The sequence below is a fragment of the Melanostigma gelatinosum genome, assembly GCF_949748355.1.
Source record: "Melanostigma gelatinosum genome assembly, chromosome: 3".
NCBI lineage: Eukaryota > Metazoa > Chordata > Actinopteri > Perciformes > Zoarcidae > Melanostigma > Melanostigma gelatinosum.
Genome location: NC_136636.1, coordinates 26,959,046 through 26,979,468, shown reverse-complemented (window position 1 = coordinate 26,979,468; position 20,423 = coordinate 26,959,046). Strand labels below are relative to the sequence as shown.

General features: G+C 44.6%; 1 protein-coding gene and 1 long non-coding RNA gene across 3 annotated transcripts; one reads left to right on the top strand and one right to left on the bottom strand.

The window, feature by feature from the left end:
- Window positions 1-30: 30 nt before the first annotated feature.
- On the bottom strand, window positions 31-4,520 carry LOC306775206. Its single transcript, XR_013771865.1, has 3 exons — window positions 4,406-4,520; window positions 631-808; window positions 31-424 (listed from the first exon to the last, which is right to left on the bottom strand). It is a non-coding gene; the product is annotated as an uncharacterized lncRNA (long non-coding RNA).
- LOC306775203 (zinc finger protein ZXDC) lies at window positions 3,915-20,097 on the top strand. 2 transcript variants are annotated; one of them, XM_079265510.1, is made up of 11 exons: window positions 3,915-5,938; window positions 6,250-6,402; window positions 13,120-13,198; window positions 14,257-14,387; window positions 14,569-14,739; window positions 15,338-16,113; window positions 16,763-16,847; window positions 16,957-17,129; window positions 17,313-17,414; window positions 18,022-18,102; window positions 19,392-20,097. In XM_079265510.1, exons 1-11 carry the CDS (start codon window positions 3,922-3,924, stop codon window positions 19,476-19,478), a joined length of 3,855 nt encoding a protein of 1,284 aa, XP_079121636.1. In that variant the 5' UTR covers window positions 3,915-3,921; the 3' UTR covers window positions 19,479-20,097. The 2 variants fall into 2 exon arrangements, with proteins under 2 accessions (XP_079121636.1, XP_079121637.1); XM_079265511.1 differs by lacking the exon at window positions 18,022-18,102.
- Window positions 20,098-20,423: the final 326 nt, after the last annotated feature.

Sequence of the window (20,423 nt, the reverse complement as noted above, 5' to 3'; positions counted from 1 at the left end):
GTAACATGAGGTTTTCTGAAGGGACTCTGGTGCTCAGAAACACGACCACTTTTATCAACAGGGACCGCCAAATTCAACCCAAAATGAAAGTTCCTCTTTCAACTTTAAATTAATTCAGTTGCTATACCGAATAGATGTTCAACTACACACCAACAAGCACGAGGAAAGATACCAAAATGTAGGCAAATGTCCCTGTTGTCATCCCCATCCATTTCTCCTGCTCCCATCCAGTTCGTTCCTTTCCGGGACTACATCGACCGGTCGGGGAACCAGGTCCTGAGCATGGCCCGCCTGGCTAAGGACGTCCTGGCGGAGATCCCCGACCAGCTGCTGTCCTTCATGAAGAGCAAGGGGATCAAACCTCGGCCCCCTCTGCCCGCCAGCTCAGACTCCCCCTCAATGTCCACCACCACATCCACCAATCCTGCACCCAAGGAACGCAACATGCACGCTTGAGACGAGGGCAGCGAGTACGGTAGTCTGAGATCTGAGAAAAGGGAGATGTGTGTTTATGTCTGTGTGTGTGTGTGTGTGTGTGTGTGTGTGTGTGTGTGTTTCATGGTTGCAGGGTTAGGAACCGAGTCAGGCTTTTGAACATCGTTTCCGCAGTAAATTGAAGGGGACACCTACCAGAAGAGTTGGTGGGGATGGATTTCTTCAACAACACCTGGACTAGAAATGTAGAAAACACCTTTCAGCACCTATCGCAGGTGTAACACACAACTCTGTAGTTTAGCATGTTTTCCTCAGTCATCATTTCCTTTTTATCCTCAGGGCATTTTAGAGGCTTGACAGGAAAACGGTGGATCTGAAAATAGAGAGGCAGAAATGAAATCCAGTCCTGGTTGTGGCATCTGCGAGCCAATGGTTCATTTTATTGCTTCAGGAAAATGCTACACATGAAATTCAAATGTGTGTTGATATAGAAGGGGGTGGAGGGTGCTCTACATTTCAAGGTCAACATTCAGAGACTGAGCCTCGGCGAGTCGAAACTAATCCCACTTGGACACGAAGGGAAGGTGCTTGCGAGCCCCTCCTGAAAGCAGGAAATATATACGAGCATGAAATTGGCTCGGGATGAAGAACAGACTGAACTACCTGCCACTCCCAGCTCCTCCACTTCCTCCCAGCCACCACACAATATCCAGAGACTATTTCAGCCCTGGTCGCAAAGCCCAACATAAATATGCCTGTGCTCTGCTGACCCCCTCACCCCCACCCCTCCTCCGCTTCCTCTAAATTGTAACTCTCAGCTGTGGCTGTCATTTGGGATGAATCATTCATGAGGTGGGTGCCCTCTGGTTCTCAAGCTGTCTGGGCCTGTTTAAAATGAACAGAGTTGTTCAGCGCGCATTTCACGGCCCAGAATACTTCGTATGTAGCAGAGAATGTGTGGAAGCATCAGGGGTCATCTTTTACTCTTCTTCATTTCTCACCAGTGACGGGACGGTAACAAAGAGTGAAAACGAGAGTGAGGTTTGGTTCTCTGTCAGGGTCGCTCAGACCGACTCCTTTTAAAAATGTATGCAGAGTTTGGCCTCTGTCTGGGCTCAACAGCTGCTGTACAACCAAACTGATTTGGAATTTGACTTTCTTTTTGCGGACATATCCTCTGTTTCGTGATTTAATTTCTCATGCCTTTGCTTTCTGCATTCAGGATTCCTTTCCACACATACTGTGCAGTCAGGTCCAAACTTTTTGTCTCTGACCTTTGGCACTTAGCAAACAACTAAACAGGAACGGTTTCAAACAGTCGGGGAAGGTCTGTAGAGCCAATTATAACAGTATTGGATGGATTATTAAGCATGTGTCATTGTGTTAGAAAGGAAATGGATATGTGGCCTTATTTCTGTCATAATCCTACAAGTGTGTTACGAGGGAGGACTCTATTTTTCTATGACGAAACAGGACAACTGTGTTATTTTGCATGCTTGTTTGGCTGATATGCTGCCAATGATTGTACTTGTTTAGAAAAGAAAAAACACTGACTGTATATTTAGTCATATCTTGAAAATGACTTCAAAAAACATTCCTACATGTGTTGACTTGTGTTCTGTGCAGGAGCGTTCTTTCTATTTCTACGGTTATTGCGTGCAGTGTACTTGAAGGGACTGGCAATGTGATGATCCCAAACATAGAGGAGCCACACCAATAGTAGGATAGATTCCTATCACACTGTTTGAAACATACATGCATGTGTGTGTTATCAAGACGTACGCCAACACACGGTCACAAAAACGTATCGGATACTTTTGTATGAAGCATGTGGTGCTTTCTATAGTGTGTACAGTATTAGTTAATGGCACTCACAGACGGTATCCCGCTCCCCACTTCCCCCATATGTGATCCATACAACCTACATGGGTAAAATGTAAATACATCTAAAGGGATGTACAGAATATTTTGTGAAAGTCTTGCTTCCTTCCATTTTGTTCCTTTCTTGATATTCTAAATATGTCTTTCTGCCTTCATTTGTGTCGGTCAAAATTGAGTTCTGGTTTGTCATTGTTTTATAGCTTTTGCTTAGAAACCAAAATAAAGGTAATGTTTAAGGCTCATCTGTTGTCTGTTACTATTTTGAGAGTAATTGATGGGTTATGTTAAGGACTGAACAAAAATACTCAAGAAGTTAATTATTATAATTCATGTTCCTCCTTTTATTTTCTCTTGTTCAAAAAATAGCATGGCTGGAATGTTCAACAATTTGTTTACCATTTATTCTGCTTCCTAATATATGGATTGGCATTGGTAGGTATTGCAAAAAATATATATATATATATATATATTTGTTTACTCCAGCTTAAAGGTGCTAACTTAAAAATGATTGAGTAGACTACTCTACTATATCTAAAGATATAGTGGAGTAATGTCTACCTGAGCAGAGAATGAAGTCACTCTCCTTGTGTGTGTGAGTTGTCAAGAGTTCTCCGTGCTCAGTTTATTAGCTATTAGCCTATATATTATAGAAAGCTGTCAAACTTTGTAATGTTATGTCCGATTGTGGTGAAGAATTCATTTGTTTTCATATTTAACATACTTGCTATGGTATGTTTTATCCTCTACTACATGCTTCTGTCGTCAAAACATTATAACCAAGAGTGAAATGTGAATCTTAAATGCATTGTCTAAACCCTAAGGGTGCCAAGCTCTTTAAATATTGGTCTACAGTGGTAATAAATCTGGTGTTTCTTCTGAGAAAATTTCTTTTAGTGTGTTTTATATTACTACACTGCCACTCAGTGGAAATATAGTGGAAAAAGACAGTGACTGTGATTTGAAATGTTTATTTCTTGAATTATGAAATTATTTAGCTTCATATTTCAATTTGAAGTTAAAGCATTATAAGGAAATAGATCATACAAGTATGTCAACATATGCTACTTATTGGTAATAACAAATATAACTCCTGAAAAATCCACTCCAGTTTCACTTCACTATGATGCTAACGCTGCCTTCAGGTACTCCTCGTAGATCGTCACTCAAGGTTCGATAGACCTCACATACTGAGCTTCAGAAAAAAATCTACCCTCTGATAAAAGACAAATGTTTGTACTTTCATAACATACCATATACTGAAATGGAAAACTGAAATACAGACATGTGCTTTTCGACATACGGTCTATGTTCGTCAATTTAGGTCTCAAAAACCATTACAAGTCCTTCTCCTACATGTCAAACCTAAAAAGCCATGACAGACTATATCGCGGAAAACTCGCAGTTCCACAAGGCTTTGGTTGTCAATAAACTTATATACACATGTTATAAATCGCCGAGGGTTTTCCCACCACCAGTGACTACCCAAATTTCCATGCTGGCCAGAAAGGCAGCATCCGGCCTGCTGTAAACCGTGCAGTGGCTCTCTGGAACGCCTCCGTCAACTAGGGCGGGCCTTTTCTGTGTCGCTGCTACAGGGATACCAAGATGGAAATCCAGGGGCTTTCTGGTACCCAAAACATTCACATTCAACATGGCGCCCTACACAGAACCACTTTGTCTCCTCTTCAATCAGCGACCGGGCCGATACCTTGCTTTATTTCCACCGAAACTGAAGCGGATGGACTATTGGGGCAGCGTGAGCCACAAAGTGACAACAACAACAACACTAGGCCGAGGACATCATCACCGTTTCACCTACTGGCGGAAAATGGCAGCGGAGCGGCTTGTTCGCCTATCAGCAAACCGCAACCAACCGATAAAACACATTTACCGGGCACCGGGCCGAATGTCGGACTTCATAACATGAGCACGGAGAAAGAAAATGAGCTCGACGCGCTGCTCGGTTCGCGGGAGTTTGTAAGAACTGCCTGGAAATACGGGGTAGAAAACGGGGATACTGTAATGCAAATGGCGCTGCCTCTGTTTGAAGGGGAAGAGGAACCGCTGCCACAGAGGCACTTAACGTTACCGTGTCCAGTTTTACGGCAGCAGCGTGAGGACGGCGCCTTCAAGCAGCCCTCTCTGGCCAGCCACAGCGCTACTGTGCCGGGGAGCTTCAGCACGGCGAACAGGGCTGATAAAACCACCCAGGAATTGTATGTTGTTTTTAATGTCGTTCAAGAGGATGGCAACGGTGAAGGGAGCAAGCAGCGACCGGATGTGTCGTCGGAGGGCGGCGATCGAGTGAAAGGTAGCAGACCAGAGTGCTCTAATGCAAGTCCTTGTGGCTCCATGGAGCTTGGAAGCAGCAGTGACGTTATTCTTTATGGATCGAATGACAACGTCAACTGTCTTGATACCCAGTCCCTGAAAAAAGCCGACCATGTTTTCAATTTGCTAAACGACAATGCTACCGTAAGTAATGCTAAACAGACTGTATTTCACCACACTGTCGAAGACATTGTTTTGACAAATAAATATGGCGATAAGATTTGTGGCCAGATCTGTACCGAGAACAATGAAGGTAAACTGGTTAGGGGGCTCTCGTCGCACTCTCGTGTTGACGAGAGCAGTGCCTTGATTTCAGGGAGCTCGGGTGTCGCGGAAGCCATGGACACCTCGGACTTTATTTCCGACTCAGCGGGGCTGCAGGGCAGCGCAAACCCGCTGACGGCCTCCGCAAGTCCGCCCGCGAGTGAAACCTTTTCCGGTACCATCACAATAAACAACCAAAGCATCATAGTGACTATAGAAAACGGGATACTGACTCTCGCTGCTCCACCAGAGGGATATGTGCACAAAGAGGATGACATGGTCAGCTTAAAGGAGCACCTGGGCATGAAAGACCATGAGGACATTGTTCTTCTCAACTATGACAGTGGCACTAAATCCATCGGGAAGATCAGCACCCTGGCAGTATCCAGCTCCAGCCAGCAGGAAGAGCCCAGGCCTGGTTTGTCTGTGAGTGACTCCGAGCTGGCTCTGGTGGATGACTGCTCATTATCGGAGCTCGGGACATCTCTGACCTCCTGTCCCTTGGTTAAGCAGGAGGCGGGGACGCTGTTTACTGTAACAGAGGCTGATCTGGTCACCTCATCCCCCAAAGCAATTGTGGCAGACTGTCACAGTGGGGACTTCCAGTTTTTGCCGCTAATACGTTCCAAGAAAGAGACTGTGGCTTATTTTGGGTGCCCAGAACCCGGCTGCTCCATCATATTCGATACACGTCAGAAACTTAAAGTTCACCTCCTGCACCATGCCGAGGACCCACGCCCCTACCAGTGCTCCATTGAGGGCTGCGGCTGGGCTTTCGGCACCTCTTACAAGCTGAAGCGGCATCTTCAGTCCCACGACAAGCAGCGGCCGCACTCCTGCCAGTTCGAAGGCTGTGGGCGGCGCTTCACCACAGTCTACAACCTCAAGGCTCATGTCAAAGTCCACGAGCAGGACACCGCCTTCATCTGCGAGCTCTGCAGCGAGAGGTTCCGCAGTGCTACGCGACTCACCAATCACCAGCGGGTCCACTTCGCGCCTCAGAGGCCCCACAAGTGTGAATTCCCAGGTAACACAAGCTGAATGTTAGATTTTTTTACAAATATTTTTGCTTGTATTTTATCACATTACAACTCTCCCTTCATACACATACTCAATCTGCTGTTGGCAGATGGTATGGTATCATACAACAGTACAATGCTTAACATTGGATATGGAGCAGATTACCTCAAAAACAATGCAATTGAAGTCACTAATGCGGAAGATGATGCCAGTAAACTGTACGCACCTCACCATGTTTATCTTCTCTATCCATCTGATGTTTTATCCCAAAGGCCATCTACTATTGTCGTCTTCCATGTTTCCCCCTGTCATATGCAGGCTGTGAGAAAACCTTCATCACCTTCAGTGCCCTGTTCTCCCACAACCGCACTCACTTCAGAGAGACGGGCCACTTCACCTGCACCTACCCGGGCTGCGACAAGACGTATGACAAGGCCTGTCGTCTCAAAATCCACATGAGAAGTCACACTGGTGAGCTGATGCAAGATTAGAGTAGTCAATGATGTTGCTCTAACTTCCCCCAAGTGTGAGGGAGGGAATGCTCCACAGTCTGACTTAGGGCTGGGCGATATGGCCTAAAAAAAAAATCTCCGATTTTTTTACAAAAAATCCGATTCACGATTTAAATCGATTTTTTTCCCCCAAAATTTTTTGCAGATGACAGAAGCTGTTGAAAACAATTTTTTCTTTTATTTTGTGATGATTTTCCCAAGTAGGTTGATAAAAATAAAGTGCAAACAAAACCTGAACATTGTAGAAAGGTGCCTGTAGTATACAAAAAGTATTTGGTCACTCTTTTGTTTGCCTGAATCATTTAAATATAAAATTAAATTAAACATAACATTAAATGGCATTAAATAGTAGCCTTCCATTGTAAACAACTGTGCAAATGTAACTTTTTACAGTAAGCTTTTCTAACTGAATACACTGATACAAACACAGCATGAAATAAAATGTATATGACCCTTTAACATTCACATTTTCAAAAGTGCAACATCTGATCTAACATCAACATAACATATTTTGCACAGTAAATAAGTGCATGTAAACAAAATCAAGTGCATTCACAACATAACCAACAGTATTAAACAGTAGTGCATGTTTTTTCTAAATATTTTTTGCCAGGAAGACAAGCCTGTCTACTACCTCTGGCTTCAGGCATGCACGGTGGCATGTAACAATGCCCCCCCCCACACACTGAAAAGCCTCTCAGAGGGGGCACTTGTAGCTGGCACAGAGAGGTATTTCTTTGCTAAAGTACTTAGCCTTGGAAAGTTAAGTTGGTGACGCTTCCACCAGTCAAGTGGATCGGTGTCTGGGTCAACCTGCTGGACCACAGGTCAGTTGTTGCGGAGTAGAATGACATCCCCTCCAGCTCCGCAGAGATCCTTTGGCGTGTACTATTGTACAGCCGAGGCAAGGCAACGTCAGAAAAATGTTTACGGCTTGGTAGCACGTACCTGGGGTCCAAAGCTTTGAGACGGTGAATAAACCCCGGCTTTTCCACGGTGTATATGGGCACCATATCTTTTGCGATATACATCGCGACTGCATCCGTGATGGCTTTCCACCGGGCACTCTTCTTCTCATGCGGAGTACAGTTGGTGAATGTCTCCAAAATGCTGGGTTGTTTTTGTGAGGTGGCGGCGGCAGCAGTGAAGCTGCTGGCCGCCATTGTTTTAGTTTGTAAACAATGCGCGCGCACTCTACTACGGGAAAAAGGGGTGGGGGCGATTTTCTCGATTTTCAATAAAACACATCGCCTTAAAGCACACATTCGAATTAATCGATTAAATCGATTTATCGCCCAGCCCTAGTCTGACTGTTTGAGGCGGTTTTCTTAAAGAAGAAGTCATCCCTCAATCACATGATGCTACTAATGTGTTGCCCTCTGTTCACTCATGTCAGATGAGAGCTCGCTCTCTCGCTCGCTCGCTCTCTCTCTCACACACACACACATCAAATCTATTTTAAAATCAACACTTACACATAATGGTTGACTAGATTATGGGTCCATAAATGTGGCCAACACTAGGGCTGGGCGGTATACCGGTTCAACCGGTGTACCAGTTTTAATTTCCCGTATGATATGATTTTTTCATATACTGTCATACCGGTGCACAGCCAAAACAACTTCTGTCGCTCTTCAACAGGCAACAAAATATATTGTTCGCTGCTGAGAGCGCTGCGGTCGGAGCTAGTTATCTTAAGTGTATTGAGAGGGAACCCTAGTCATGGTCATAACTTTATAACAACAGTTAACAACCCACAACTAATGCTCCTTAACGGGGCAAAACACCACGACTCAACAGTTTGTGACACATAAACAATTTGTAACACTAATAATTGTACATTTATAAAATTTCATCGCCAAACTGCATGCTGGGTATAGCAGTCTGCTAACAGCTGGTTAGAGGCTCTGTCTCTCCAGTAACGTTACATTAAAGAATAGAAAAGAGCGATGCAGGATGAACAAAGACTGAACAACAAAAGGTATTTTGGTTTGAATCATATGCAACGCTGATTAGCGTGTGGTATTTGTTATAAATGTATGTTGGTACATAGAGGGTGATAAGAAGCTGTACTGGAGGGACCTAGGACCCAGGGGAATGTAGGTGGAGGAAACAGGAAGTGACGGAACGGAAGACGGTTCTTTTCGGCGTTAATTAATTAATGCTTTAACGTGGGGGGGGGGGAATACGGTGATACACCGTGAATCTTACAAAATACCATGATATGCATTTTTGGTCATACCGCCCAGCCCTAGCCAACACACATCTCTCACTCGTTTCGTTAGTTTCGTTGTTGTTCTCACTCGTAGCTCTGCTGGTGGCTGAAGTCTCTGTCTACTGGAGAACATTATGCTTTTGTTCATTTACAGTTTGTGTGGACTTCACAATAGTTGTGCAGAACAAAATTAGCATTAATAAGGAAAGGAAAGTCCTCCGTTTAGTGTCCATCGCCCTCCTCAAAGGTGCAAACTGACTTCAGACGTCCGCTTCGTAGGTCTGATAACGCTGCTGGACACGTAGCTCGCTAATCGCTCCAATAACAGCTGCTTCCTCCGCATGTCGGCAGTAGTAGAGTTATAAAATGCAGAATTTAACTGCACAACAGCTGCTGGTACAGACAACAAGCTCAACAACGCCTGTAATCAGTTCTCCATGTTGAATTAACCTGGTAGTCGATCGGTAATCAAGGCTGCTGTTCTTGTCTTCTGGCGGCATGATGAATCAGGGAAGGACACGTTGTTACTGACCCAATCAAGTAGCGAATGCAGGTGTCCATGTCGTCATTTTCAAAGGTCTACGTTTCCACCTGTCCACACGATGAGGCAAACCCGGAGTTTTTTCACTAAAACTGCATCGGTAGCGGTTCCATTTTAAGGGTTGTAGAACGCTAGAGTAGTGTGGAGGCTAGGCATAACCGTAGGGTTGGGTACCGAAAAACGGTGCCGGTATGGAACCGGTTCCTATACGTCCGGTACCTACCGAAACGCAACGCAGATTTCGGTGCTTCGTTTCGGTGCCTGAGCCGATTGAAATACTTTTTTTACACGACTCTGATGACTCCATCCTGGCAGCAGGACTCGGTCCTCCACTCCTCACTCACAGTATTATTACAACGGGGTACTTAGTGCTGTCGCTCAAAAGCACAACAACACAGGCACGCGAAAGCTTCTTCTCCTCCTTTGAGACCAACTGGCGGTTGGCAAACGACGAATTGCCGCATTACCGCCACTAGTGGTGTCACGGATCGATCCGTGATCCGTTCGGATCACCCCTCACGGTTCGGATCACCCCTCACGGTTCGGATCACTCATGAACCGCGGATCAATCGAGTATTTATTTTCCTTTTTTTTTTTACAGTGTAATCATCATAGTGTGTAAAGTTCTACTGCTGCTGTTCCTTTTCAAATAAGTCCCCGAATATCAATGCAGAGTGTCAGTGAACAGATATAAAGCAGTAGTGTGTTCACGTGAACGGAGCAGCTTAGAAGCATTTAACGGTGAAGTCATGGTGAGCGGAGGAACTTGAGAAGCCGCGGCGTCATTTAAGTCGCAAGTTTGGGAACATTTTCTCTTCCCTGTAACGTATAATGACGGATGAGGGTGGTGGACAAAGCGTTACGGTATGTAGGCGTTATTTAAAGAGAAAGACACACGACAACGGCAAAACATCAGCATGTCCACATATATGTAGACACCATCCCGTCTGTCAGCGACGGGGACACTCCGGTGTAGAAAACAAAGGATTTCTAAATCTGGTTGAAATGCTTGAGCCACGCTACGACGTCCACTCACGCACCCACTTCAGTGTGAAGCTGTTCCAGACCTCTATGAGAAGGCAAAGACTGTAGAGACCGCTTTCACCACGGCGGAGTGATTCTTAGTCCGGTGCTGTACACGCCCCCTCTGTGAGAGTCACACAGACACACACCTGGTTCAGGTGCTGACAGAAGTATCAGAGTGAAGCTAGACAGGCCCAATAATATTCCAGTCACCACAGAAAGGTCGACTTTCTCCCCAGACAATGGAGATGTTCTCATCTTTTTGAAAATAATGTCACAGTAATGGTAAACATTATTGTGTATTTTAATGACATAACCGGACAGGAAGTAAACACAGACCCAAGTTGTTGCTGAGCAGTTCAGTTCAGTGTAAACAGTGGAAGCTAGCTCACTGGCTGTTTCTTTCTTTCAGTATTGATCAAAGGACGAGGATATCAACATAACTCATGTTGCACTTAAACTTAACAGAATTCTTGAATGTATTATTTTTATTTATTTATTTCATTTTGTTTCAAATTGGACATCTTCAATATTTTTGTTTTCATGTAAGACTATGGCCCAAAGTTCTTTGCTTTAAGTGTTCTTGAGGTTCTTTAATTAATAAATGGTCGGTTCAGGCACCGTTTAGGCACCGGTATCGTTTTAAAAGTATCGTTTTAGCACCGGTATCAGGAAAAACCCAAACGATACCCAACCCTACATAACCGTAGCAAAAGATTTGCGTTTTTTTAAATCGAAACATAGTAGTGTGGACGTAGCCTAAGAAATGTGCCTGTACTGAATCCTCTAAACCAGTGGTTCTCAAGTGGTCTGGCTGCGGGACCCACCATCACCCCTTAATGACAAGCCGGGACCCTTGACCCAAATAATTTATATATATATATATATATATATATATATATATATTCAAATTTTATATGTCTATAATTTGGGTATATCTATATTCAAGAAGTCTAGTAACGTCTCTGTGTAGTAAACTGTCAAATCAAATAAAGAAAGTACACATCAATTATATTTTAACAAATATTCTCATTTTTCAAATTGAACTGGATGGATTATAAATAATACATAGAAATACATGAATAAATGTTCTTCCCATTTCAAGTAAAATAATGGCTGGATTAAAGAATAAATTACATAACACAATTTTAGATGAATTATGTTCACTGAATTGCCCTGCAGCTTTAAATTCAGTTCATTCAGGGTGAAGTGATGAAGCCACAAAATTATATTTAGTCTCATCTTCCAAAAAGAGAAATTAGTGTTTGAAGAATTCACCTCTATGAGTCTGTCCAGTCAGTCTAATGACTCTGGTCTCTCTGGTCATTCTTTCTTTTGGAAATGGTCCTATGATTTGATTTTCACAACTCTCACTTCAACAGTCCTGCTCTGCTCTCTGTATCCTCGGCTCTCCCCGTGTGTCACGGTGTGTGTACATCTCACTCAAGTCAGGAAACTTGGCAGAATGCCCATATTTGATTGGCTGAGCTGCATCACATGATGTGATTCACAACGCATTGGTCAGTGTTTTTCCTGCACCGCCGAACAAGTGCCGTAAATGCTGAAAAAATTCCGCTGCATAAAAAATGCCCTTCAAAATAAAATCACAATTCTTTTCTTTTTTTTTCTTCTTTCAGGCAAAAACCCACTGAAAACGGGTCGCGACCCACTTTTGGGTCGCGACCCACCAGTTGAGAATCACTGCTCTAAACCACGTGTCAAACTCAAGGCCCGTGGGCCGAATCCGGCTCGCCATGTCATTTTACGTCTTATTTTTTTTTTTTTTTTGGAAAAATAATTAAATAAAAGTTAGACTTGAAAATAAAAGTATCCCCATGGTCGAAATTATGAGATAGAAAGTTGAAATTATGAGATAGCATGTTGTCTGTGTACCGACATTAAAACTATCACAACAGGTGGACAAGAGAGGCAACAGCCCGAAAAGAGGTTTTCCAACGATTGAAAAAGATCGACAAATAATCCCAAAATGTCCACGAAGAGAAAAATTGATGCAGAGGGAAGAAAATGTAATGAAAGATGGGAAAGCGAATACATGTTTGTGCTTCAAGGAGAAAAACGGGTCTGTCTTCTGTGTTATAAGGCGTGTCGGTGATGAAGGAATACAATTCACGTCAGCATTTTGAAGAAACACCATCGCAGACCGAGTTCATGAACTAGCAGCAATCTAACAACACAGCTAGCTAAGAGACGAGCAGGTACTTGTGTTTCTAATTAGCTGTTGATGAAAGCACAGACAACACGGATACAGAGCATCTATCCATGTTCATCAGACCTGACTCTCAGTGAGGAGCTCTTGGATGTAACTGCCATGCACAGGACGACGACAGGGAGGAACATTAGTGATGCAGAGAGGTGACACAAACAGCTTTAAACAAAGTTAATGTAATACCTTGTGTTTGATATTTGTCTTTGTTATTTTCTTTAATAGTTTGATCTTTGATAGAGTCATGTGGGTTTCTTAACCCTCAATTAAAATGATTTATGTTATAATAACAGAAATGTGTTTAAATATCATTTTTTGTTTATATAACTGCATGTACAATATTTGTACACTTGAATAAACAACAATCAAATGCAGAGAGAGGTATTTAACAATATGTTAGGAGAAGTTAGTTATACAGTCTTACAGTTACAACCGGCCCTTTGAGGGCGACCGTGATGCTGATGTGGCCCAGAGTGGAAATGAGTTTGACACCCCTGATCTAAACCGAACCCCCTCAGAAGCAGGTTAGCAGCGCAGCAATGATTACACCAGATAAATGTGTGACAGCAGGAAGCCTGAGTTTAGCCCAAAGTTAGCCGATCACAAGTTATCTATTCTGGTCCTAATGGTCGTAGGTGCACTGGTAAATGAACATCTAATGTCCTGATTCCAGGTGAGAGGCCGTTTGTCTGTGACTCTGAGGGCTGCGGCTGGTCCTTCACCAGCATGTCTAAGTTGCTCCGACATAAACGGTAAGTGCTCATACAACAGTGACTGTCAACTCATGTCAGATAAGGAGTAGTGCTACCCTGACTTGAGACATTTCACCTTTTGACATTACTTAAGGTTTTGTGATCCACACACCACATTTTGCATCAAGTATAACACGCTGTGTAAACCTTGGATTTGTCGTACACGTCATTCAGCTTAGTTTTGGTCTGGATGCAGTTCTTTTAGGCTTTATCACCGAATGTTTGTGATATAAAGCAGCATTCTTCTTAACTGTTATTGTTTTAATAAACTTCAGTTTACTGCATCATCATTTCCCTTCATGCCTCTTGGCATGTAGGGCAGCAACAAAAGTCTTCCACTCCTGTCTGTCCTGGGCGAGTCGCTGGATGGTGCCCCATGAGTGGTTTAGGCTCTGCATCTCCTTCTCCACAGTTCTTCTCCATGTGTTTCTTGGTCGGCCTCTTTTTCTTTTCCCTTCTGGTGTCCAATGTAAGGCTGTTCTTGTGATATCAGCAAGCTTGTGCTTGATATGAGGAACTTCCAACTTCCTGTCAGTGGCTTCCTTATGGCTTTGACCACTGGCATTCATGCTGGCATCAATTGGTACACCTGGAAACCCATCACATCTAGTTGCTTTTGATACTGTTGTTGCTGTTTCCGTGACAATACTTATTTTACAGGACAGAGCTGTTAACCCTGAGCCCAACCCCCAAACCTGGAGGACCAGGTGCCGGCCATTGTCAGACCCCTCACCCGTAACCTGCCCGGCATGGTTAAACCTGCCCGGCATGGTTAAACCTGCCAGGGACCTAAGCCCCCGTCGGTATAGCTCACAGGGTCATTGAGGCACGCAAGCCTCCCCACCACATCAAGGTAGCAGCACGGGGGGAGGAGTTTACCGTTGCAGTCCTGCTTTATTGTTGAAAACTAGTATCTTTTGGTCTTGGTTCCCCTTGCCTTATATCAAAACTGTTATTTCAGTTTTGATATAGTTGCATTAAAATAGAATGATTTTTTTCTCTTTCTCTCTGTCCACCAGTTGTACCTATAGTGACCTATATCCTTCTTTGTTTATCAGGAAACACGATGATGACCGACGCTTTGTCTGTGCAGAGGAGGGTTGTGGGAAATCCTTCACCCGGGCAGAGCACCTGAAGGGTCACAGTATCACCCATCTGGGTACCAAGCCCTTCCAGTGCCATGCAGAAGGTACGTACAGGTACCAGAAACAAAGGACAGGAGGGGGACTGTTCGATCAGTTACAGATGAACAGAGAGGAGTTTTTCTTTTTTCCTGTCACTGCAGTCAAAAAGTTTGTTTTCGCTTGGAGTAGTTTCACGTCATCTGAAGACAGATCATTCATGGCGTTTGTGTCCTTCATGTTCTTCAGGCTGTAATGCCAAGTTCTCAGCACGCAGCAGCCTGTACATCCACTCCAAGAAGCATAAGCAGGACGCCAGCACCCTGAGGACCCGCTGTCCTGTGGCCAACTGCTCCAAGCACTTCTCCTCCCGCAGCAGCCTGAAGAGCCACATGCTCAAACACCACCACCTCAGTCCTGGTTAGTGACCGTCACAGGAAGGCATTTATTGGAATGGTTTGACTACTTATCCCTCCTCCTTTACCAGAGTGCTGGAGCTCATAGGTGGCCCACTTCTGTCTGTGTACAATTAAATGTTATACAATGTCAGACTTTCATTACCTGATTATCATGATCAAGACAATTTAAAATAACCATATTATCGCGATAACTATGTCTATGGCGATATTATTGAGTTTGGTGCAGCAGTATGCAGGATTAGCCGTGGACAGACGCGTACACGCACGTCCAATCTCATGATCATGGCGGAGATAATAGCACAAAACCACTATGTTCAAACTACGCTCCGTCTCAGCCACAAAAATCCACTTCAATATTTTGAAGGGATTGTTGCTGTAGTGAGATGAATGCAAATTGTCAACACTGGTTTATGAAACCCATAAACATTCAGCAAACTAACTTCCTATTGAGGCAATAATTGGATGTCATTATAATATGTAGTGTGAGGTAATAAAGTCTTAGTTTCTGCTGGTATAGAACCCTATTAGACGTGAATCATTTATTCCACAACATCATTACTACCAAAACAGTTCCAGACTTTCCCCTCTCTCCATGCCAGATGTTCTCAGCCAGATGGAGACCACGCCCACCCTGACCCCCAGCAGCGAGCTCATCAGCTCCACCCCAACAACAGTTGCCGGGCCCGGTATTGCCGGGGGCGACCAGCTGACCAACCTGGACCTCAGCTCTCTTTTCTCCGCTGTGCCTGGTGGTGCTGCACCCTCCGCTGGCATCGGGGTGGGGATTCCTGTCGCTGGGAGCGGCTGTGACGGCACTTTCACCATGGACCTCTCCCTGGTCAGCTCAGGCATCCTCACCATCGACCCCTCCTCGGTGGGCACCACTCTGGGCCCCGGGAATAGCACCACGTTGGCCAAAGCAGTGGACCCTCTAATCCTGGCAGCCAGTGCTGACATGGGCCCCCACCACGGTTTGGAAGGATCAGTGGGCGACGTCCTGCCACCACAGGGCACTCTCAATCTGGATGATGTGCAGACGGTTACCCCGGATGCCTTGGGAACCCTCACGGCTTTCGCCATGCAGGGTGCTGGTGCCTCCGTGGACCCCGCTCTGCAGCACCCACTCAGCTCCTCCAGTGCCCTGAGCGTGGAGCCCCCTGCCTCCCTGGTGGTGGCCCCTGTTGCCGAGCTGCTGGCCTCACCCTCGAAGGCGGGTGGCCAGGGGGGAGCGGGGCCTCTGCTAGGCTGCGTGGAGGTGCTGGGACCTCAAGAGGGAGGGAAAGTCCTCACCCAGTTTGTTTTCCCCGGCCACAGCAGCAGCTTCAGCCCACAGAAAGACCAGGAACTCAATGCTGTGTCACCAAGCAGCTTCCTGGTGAGTGTTCATGCTGCTCAGTTTAATGGGGTTTATGCCCTCTTGTTCTCCAGGGTTTGGGGAATACTACTGCATATGTGAAGTTGTCTAAAGCCACAAGTGTCTCCAGATAGAGCTGTGTGAAGTCTGATAAATGTCCTCAACTGACTTGAGTCAGCATCGGTTGGGGCTGAAGAGAGTGAAAATAAGAAACAAACCTGTAGGTGTGAAGTTAGAAAGAAGCGATGATACCAGACGTCTGTAGCCCGCTGCTCATCTCTGCTGCAGGCTACATTAGCTGCTACTAGCACTCACGCATCTCTGTGTACCTTGAGGCTTATGTGTTGCATTGTGGGTAATGTAGGTGCCAGGTTCTGACGAGGAACAAAAAGGCATGGAACAAAAAAGTAAATGTCACTGATTATGCTTCTTTGTTTTTTTTAGACTGTCCATTAGTCTGTTATAGAATAGAAGGATCAGATAAGACGGACAATAAAGTTATATTTTCTTTGAGTACAATGCTTGAGTAGTCTTTCAAGGAAATGTGCGTTTGTTTGTTGTATTCTGTGACGTGAAAGGGAAATGGCACAAATCTGCTGTTAGCAGCGTGGCCCTGAGAGGCCCACGTAATGGTGTGTAGTAACCTCTGCCTTCCTCTTTTGTGTGTCAGGAGAGTGGCGGCTCAGCAAGGACGGACTACAGAGCCATCCAGCTGGTCAAAAAAAAGAAGCAAAGAGGTCCTTCAGCCTCCTCTGGTAAGACAGGTGGAGCGATTCCAGGCCCTTATTTAATGCTCCTAGAACAGAGACCAAAGTGATTGTTCTACAGCGAGTGATGGTGGTGTCCTCTTTTGGCTCTATCCAGGGGCTTCAGGGTCGAGTCAGAGGAAAACGAAAGGAGTAGAGGCAGCTTCGGCTCCTACAGCGATGGCTCCCTCTGGTGTTCGTTATGGTGAAGGGGCGGCAGCAGCCAATGGAGGCCTGACCCTGCGTGACCCTGTCACCGGGGCTCAGTATGTCCAGATTCAGCTGCTGCAGGTCAGATCCCCAAACATCTCATTGTCTGTTTGTGATTACATTACCACCTGACTGAACCTGATTGAAATACTTCATAGATTTGTGTTGGCAGAAAAGCTTAGCTGCTGCTGAAAGACATGCTGATGGACGTGTGTGTGTGTGTGTGTGTGTGTGTGTGTGTGTGCGCGTGCGTGCGCGATGCAGGACGACACAGCCAGTGATGGCGACCTGGCCTTCCAGCTGAGCTCTCAACCCTCCAGCTCCCACTCTCAGCTCACTGCCGACCTGCCTGTCAACATCTTACAGGTGGGAAAGATTTTATTGACTTATTTTAACACAACTCCACCAAGTGTTACACTGATACTGTACAGTATGATCCCTGTCCGTCATGCCAGAGTGGGAACCCTGACTGAGCAGTATATTTGTAGCAGCCACCATGTGTTAACCACATGTGGTTAATTTTGATCAGGGTTGCAAAATTTTGGGAATATTTCCATGAGAATTAACAATAATAAAATGGTAATAACAGGTGTATTTGCTCAGGCTGTATTGACATGTCATACGCAGGTGAAAACAAACCTTTTAGCACATCATAAGTAGAATAGAATAGAAGGATCAGCTAAGACGGACAATAAAGTTGTATTTTCTTTGAGTACAATGCTTACAAGTGATAGGCAGATGCAGTCCAATAACTCCACACATTTCTAGAGCCGCTCCTAAAGCTAATTGTTTTTCTCGCTTTAAAACGACAAATTTAAAAAAACTTGTCTGATCATTATTTCAATATTTTATTCAATCACATTGTCTTAAAAACAAACAATTGTAACAGGATAATAAACTGTAGTTGTCAGTGTCAAGTTATCCGTCTTTTTACTGTTAAGTTCTTAACGTCTGCATTTTCCCCACTTGAAAGGGATCGAGTCCACCTGAAGGGTCCCAACTGGATTCCACTCAAAAACCAAACAACTTTTCCTTTTTCCTCCTTTTATTTTTGGTAGGTTCAGTTTAGTACAGTTCAGTTCAGCTCACTTACGGTAGTTCAGCTTAGCCACTTAGCCTTTTAGCTTAGCACTGTTAGCTGTTCAGTTCTTTCAGTCAGGTAAAAAACCTTTAAATTGAAAAGAAACAGGACCCATATTAAATACACAGTGAATAATTTACACAGGCAAAGCTTTGATTAAATAAAGCACCAGTGTCAAATCCTACAATCTAAAATGCCCTGATATAAATAAACACAGTTAATGCCATCATGTATATTTACAATACCAACAGTGAATAATTTGACCTCATACTATTACTATTTACCGCAACCAGATAAAACACATTTGTGGACAATCAATCATTAAACAACAGCATTACAAACAGAGTGATCTGTGCATGCAGCTGTGAAGAGCAGGTTGCTACGTGCTAATGCTAATGCTAGCAAACTGGACGGCAGTTTGTTTCACATCACTTCAAAGTCTTAGTTGCTTATACGCAGTGTCCGCTCTCTTACCGGCTGCCTCTCCAGACCTTTCCGACTCGTCAGTCATGCAGTGACGTCCGCAGATCTCCACCCGATACGACCTCGATGGTACTTGATTGTCCAATTTCCGGACAGTATTTTCTGCGACACCGTGTGTTACTGTGTCACTGGTTATATACACCTCCAGGCAGATTGGTTCCGCCCTGCTTTCCCTCCGCCCTGCTTTCCCTCCGAACACACGCAGTCAGTATCAAACCCTTTACTAATGGTTTCATTTATTATTTTATTTACCATTAGTTTAAATTCCTTTCAGTTATTGATATTGTTTCTATTTATATAAAAGAAAACCCCTGTTTGACTTGACAGTCAGTGTTCTGCCTGTGGCAGCACGTTAACGAGTGTGGAGAGGCACTTTGACAATTCGAGCCGATAATGTGGGCTAACTTAGGGTGTGAAACAATTTACTTCTAAAACAAATGTTTTCTAACATAGAAGCATGTTTTTGTTAGCTTCATATCTCCACTGTTCCCTGAAGGCCACCGTAGTTCTCAAACGCTCTAGTGAAACTACGGTAAGATGAGCCACAGAGTGCAAACACGGTGGTACCGTCAGTCTGGCTTCTGTTGCTCCTGTGTTATTAAGGTACGGATGAACTCTGAGCGAGGTGAATGGTGTTACCACGTTTGCACTCCGGGTGTTCAGTTGCAATCTGTTGCAATCTGCAGCCACACAGTGTCTCTTCTTTGAGTGTATGATGTCTCTTTGCAACCCCAGTTTGGATACAAGAGAAGTGATCTGTGTGACTGTTTCCTCAAAAGGAACCTTCGGTGATGACTGAGGACGACAACGGCTCTGACAACTCCCAGTTCACGGGAAGCACAATCAACCTTCAGGACCTGGAGTGAGGACCACGGCGCTGCAGGCCCGAGGCCCGCCGTCCACAGTTTACACCAACAAACGGTTGCCTCGTCTCTTCCCAGGACTCTGAGGGCCTTGTTGGATATGTGGTTTGTATAGTTTGCGAGGGGGGTGGATATGAGTCCACAGATAACGCACCTTGACGAGAGGAGATGAGGATTTGTTTATTCAGAAGATTATTTTGTGTTTATCTCTAAAGTCCAGTTTGTACCAAAATGGAACCTGAGGGGCATTCTCATGTCAAAGACACATGCGAGCTCCTCTGGATTTTGATCGTAACGGTGTCTATTCCATGGTGCCACATTGCCACTCATGCACGCACACAGTGCGCTCGCTATGCTCCAGTTGCCTTACAGACGCCTCACGCTGTGCATTCCTCCACTGGTGGAGAATCTGCTTTATTCTGTTGCTACTTTTCATTTCTGTTTTCTATGGCAGCAGCAAGCCCATGTTGAAATCATGCCTGTTCATGTGTCTGTATGTACCATGTCATGTGTTACTACCTTGTTGTAATAATTCTGTTTTGTTATTTATTATTTAGCTGTGGGTTTACAAAATGGCCGAGCCAAACACAGAGAGGAATTAAAGAATCAAAGCACAATCAGAGCGGCGCTGTGTGGACGTCATTTCCATTTCTGTGTTTTCATTTTGACCAGGCAAAGCATGTGCAAGGATTCATAGGATGCATGAAGAGAATAGAATAATAAGTACGGCGAAAATACAAATGACCAAACCTGTGAAGAGGATCGAATGTATTTTAGCTCAGTCCAACATTAAGAGTTGCTAAATCATTGCAGATGAAGGTAACGCTACACACACACACTTTGACTTCAGAGAAAGTGAGACCAGAGGCTCGTGGCGTCTCTATGGCAGCAAAGTTCATTTGATCAGTTTCTCCTTTTTATAAGGTTTCGTATTGGATACAGACTGAT

Coding starts and splice junctions, on each gene's coding strand:
- LOC306775203 (XM_079265510.1), top strand. CDS start 3,922: ATGGAAATCCAGGGGCTTTCTGGTACCCAAAACATTCACATTCAACAT. Junction 5,939..6,249: donor CCACAAGTGTGAATTCCCAG/GTAACACAAGCT, acceptor TGTCATATGCAG/GCTGTGAGAAAACCTTCATC. Junction 14,740..15,337: donor ACACCACCACCTCAGTCCTG/GTTAGTGACCGT, acceptor TCTCCATGCCAG/ATGTTCTCAGCCAGATGGAG.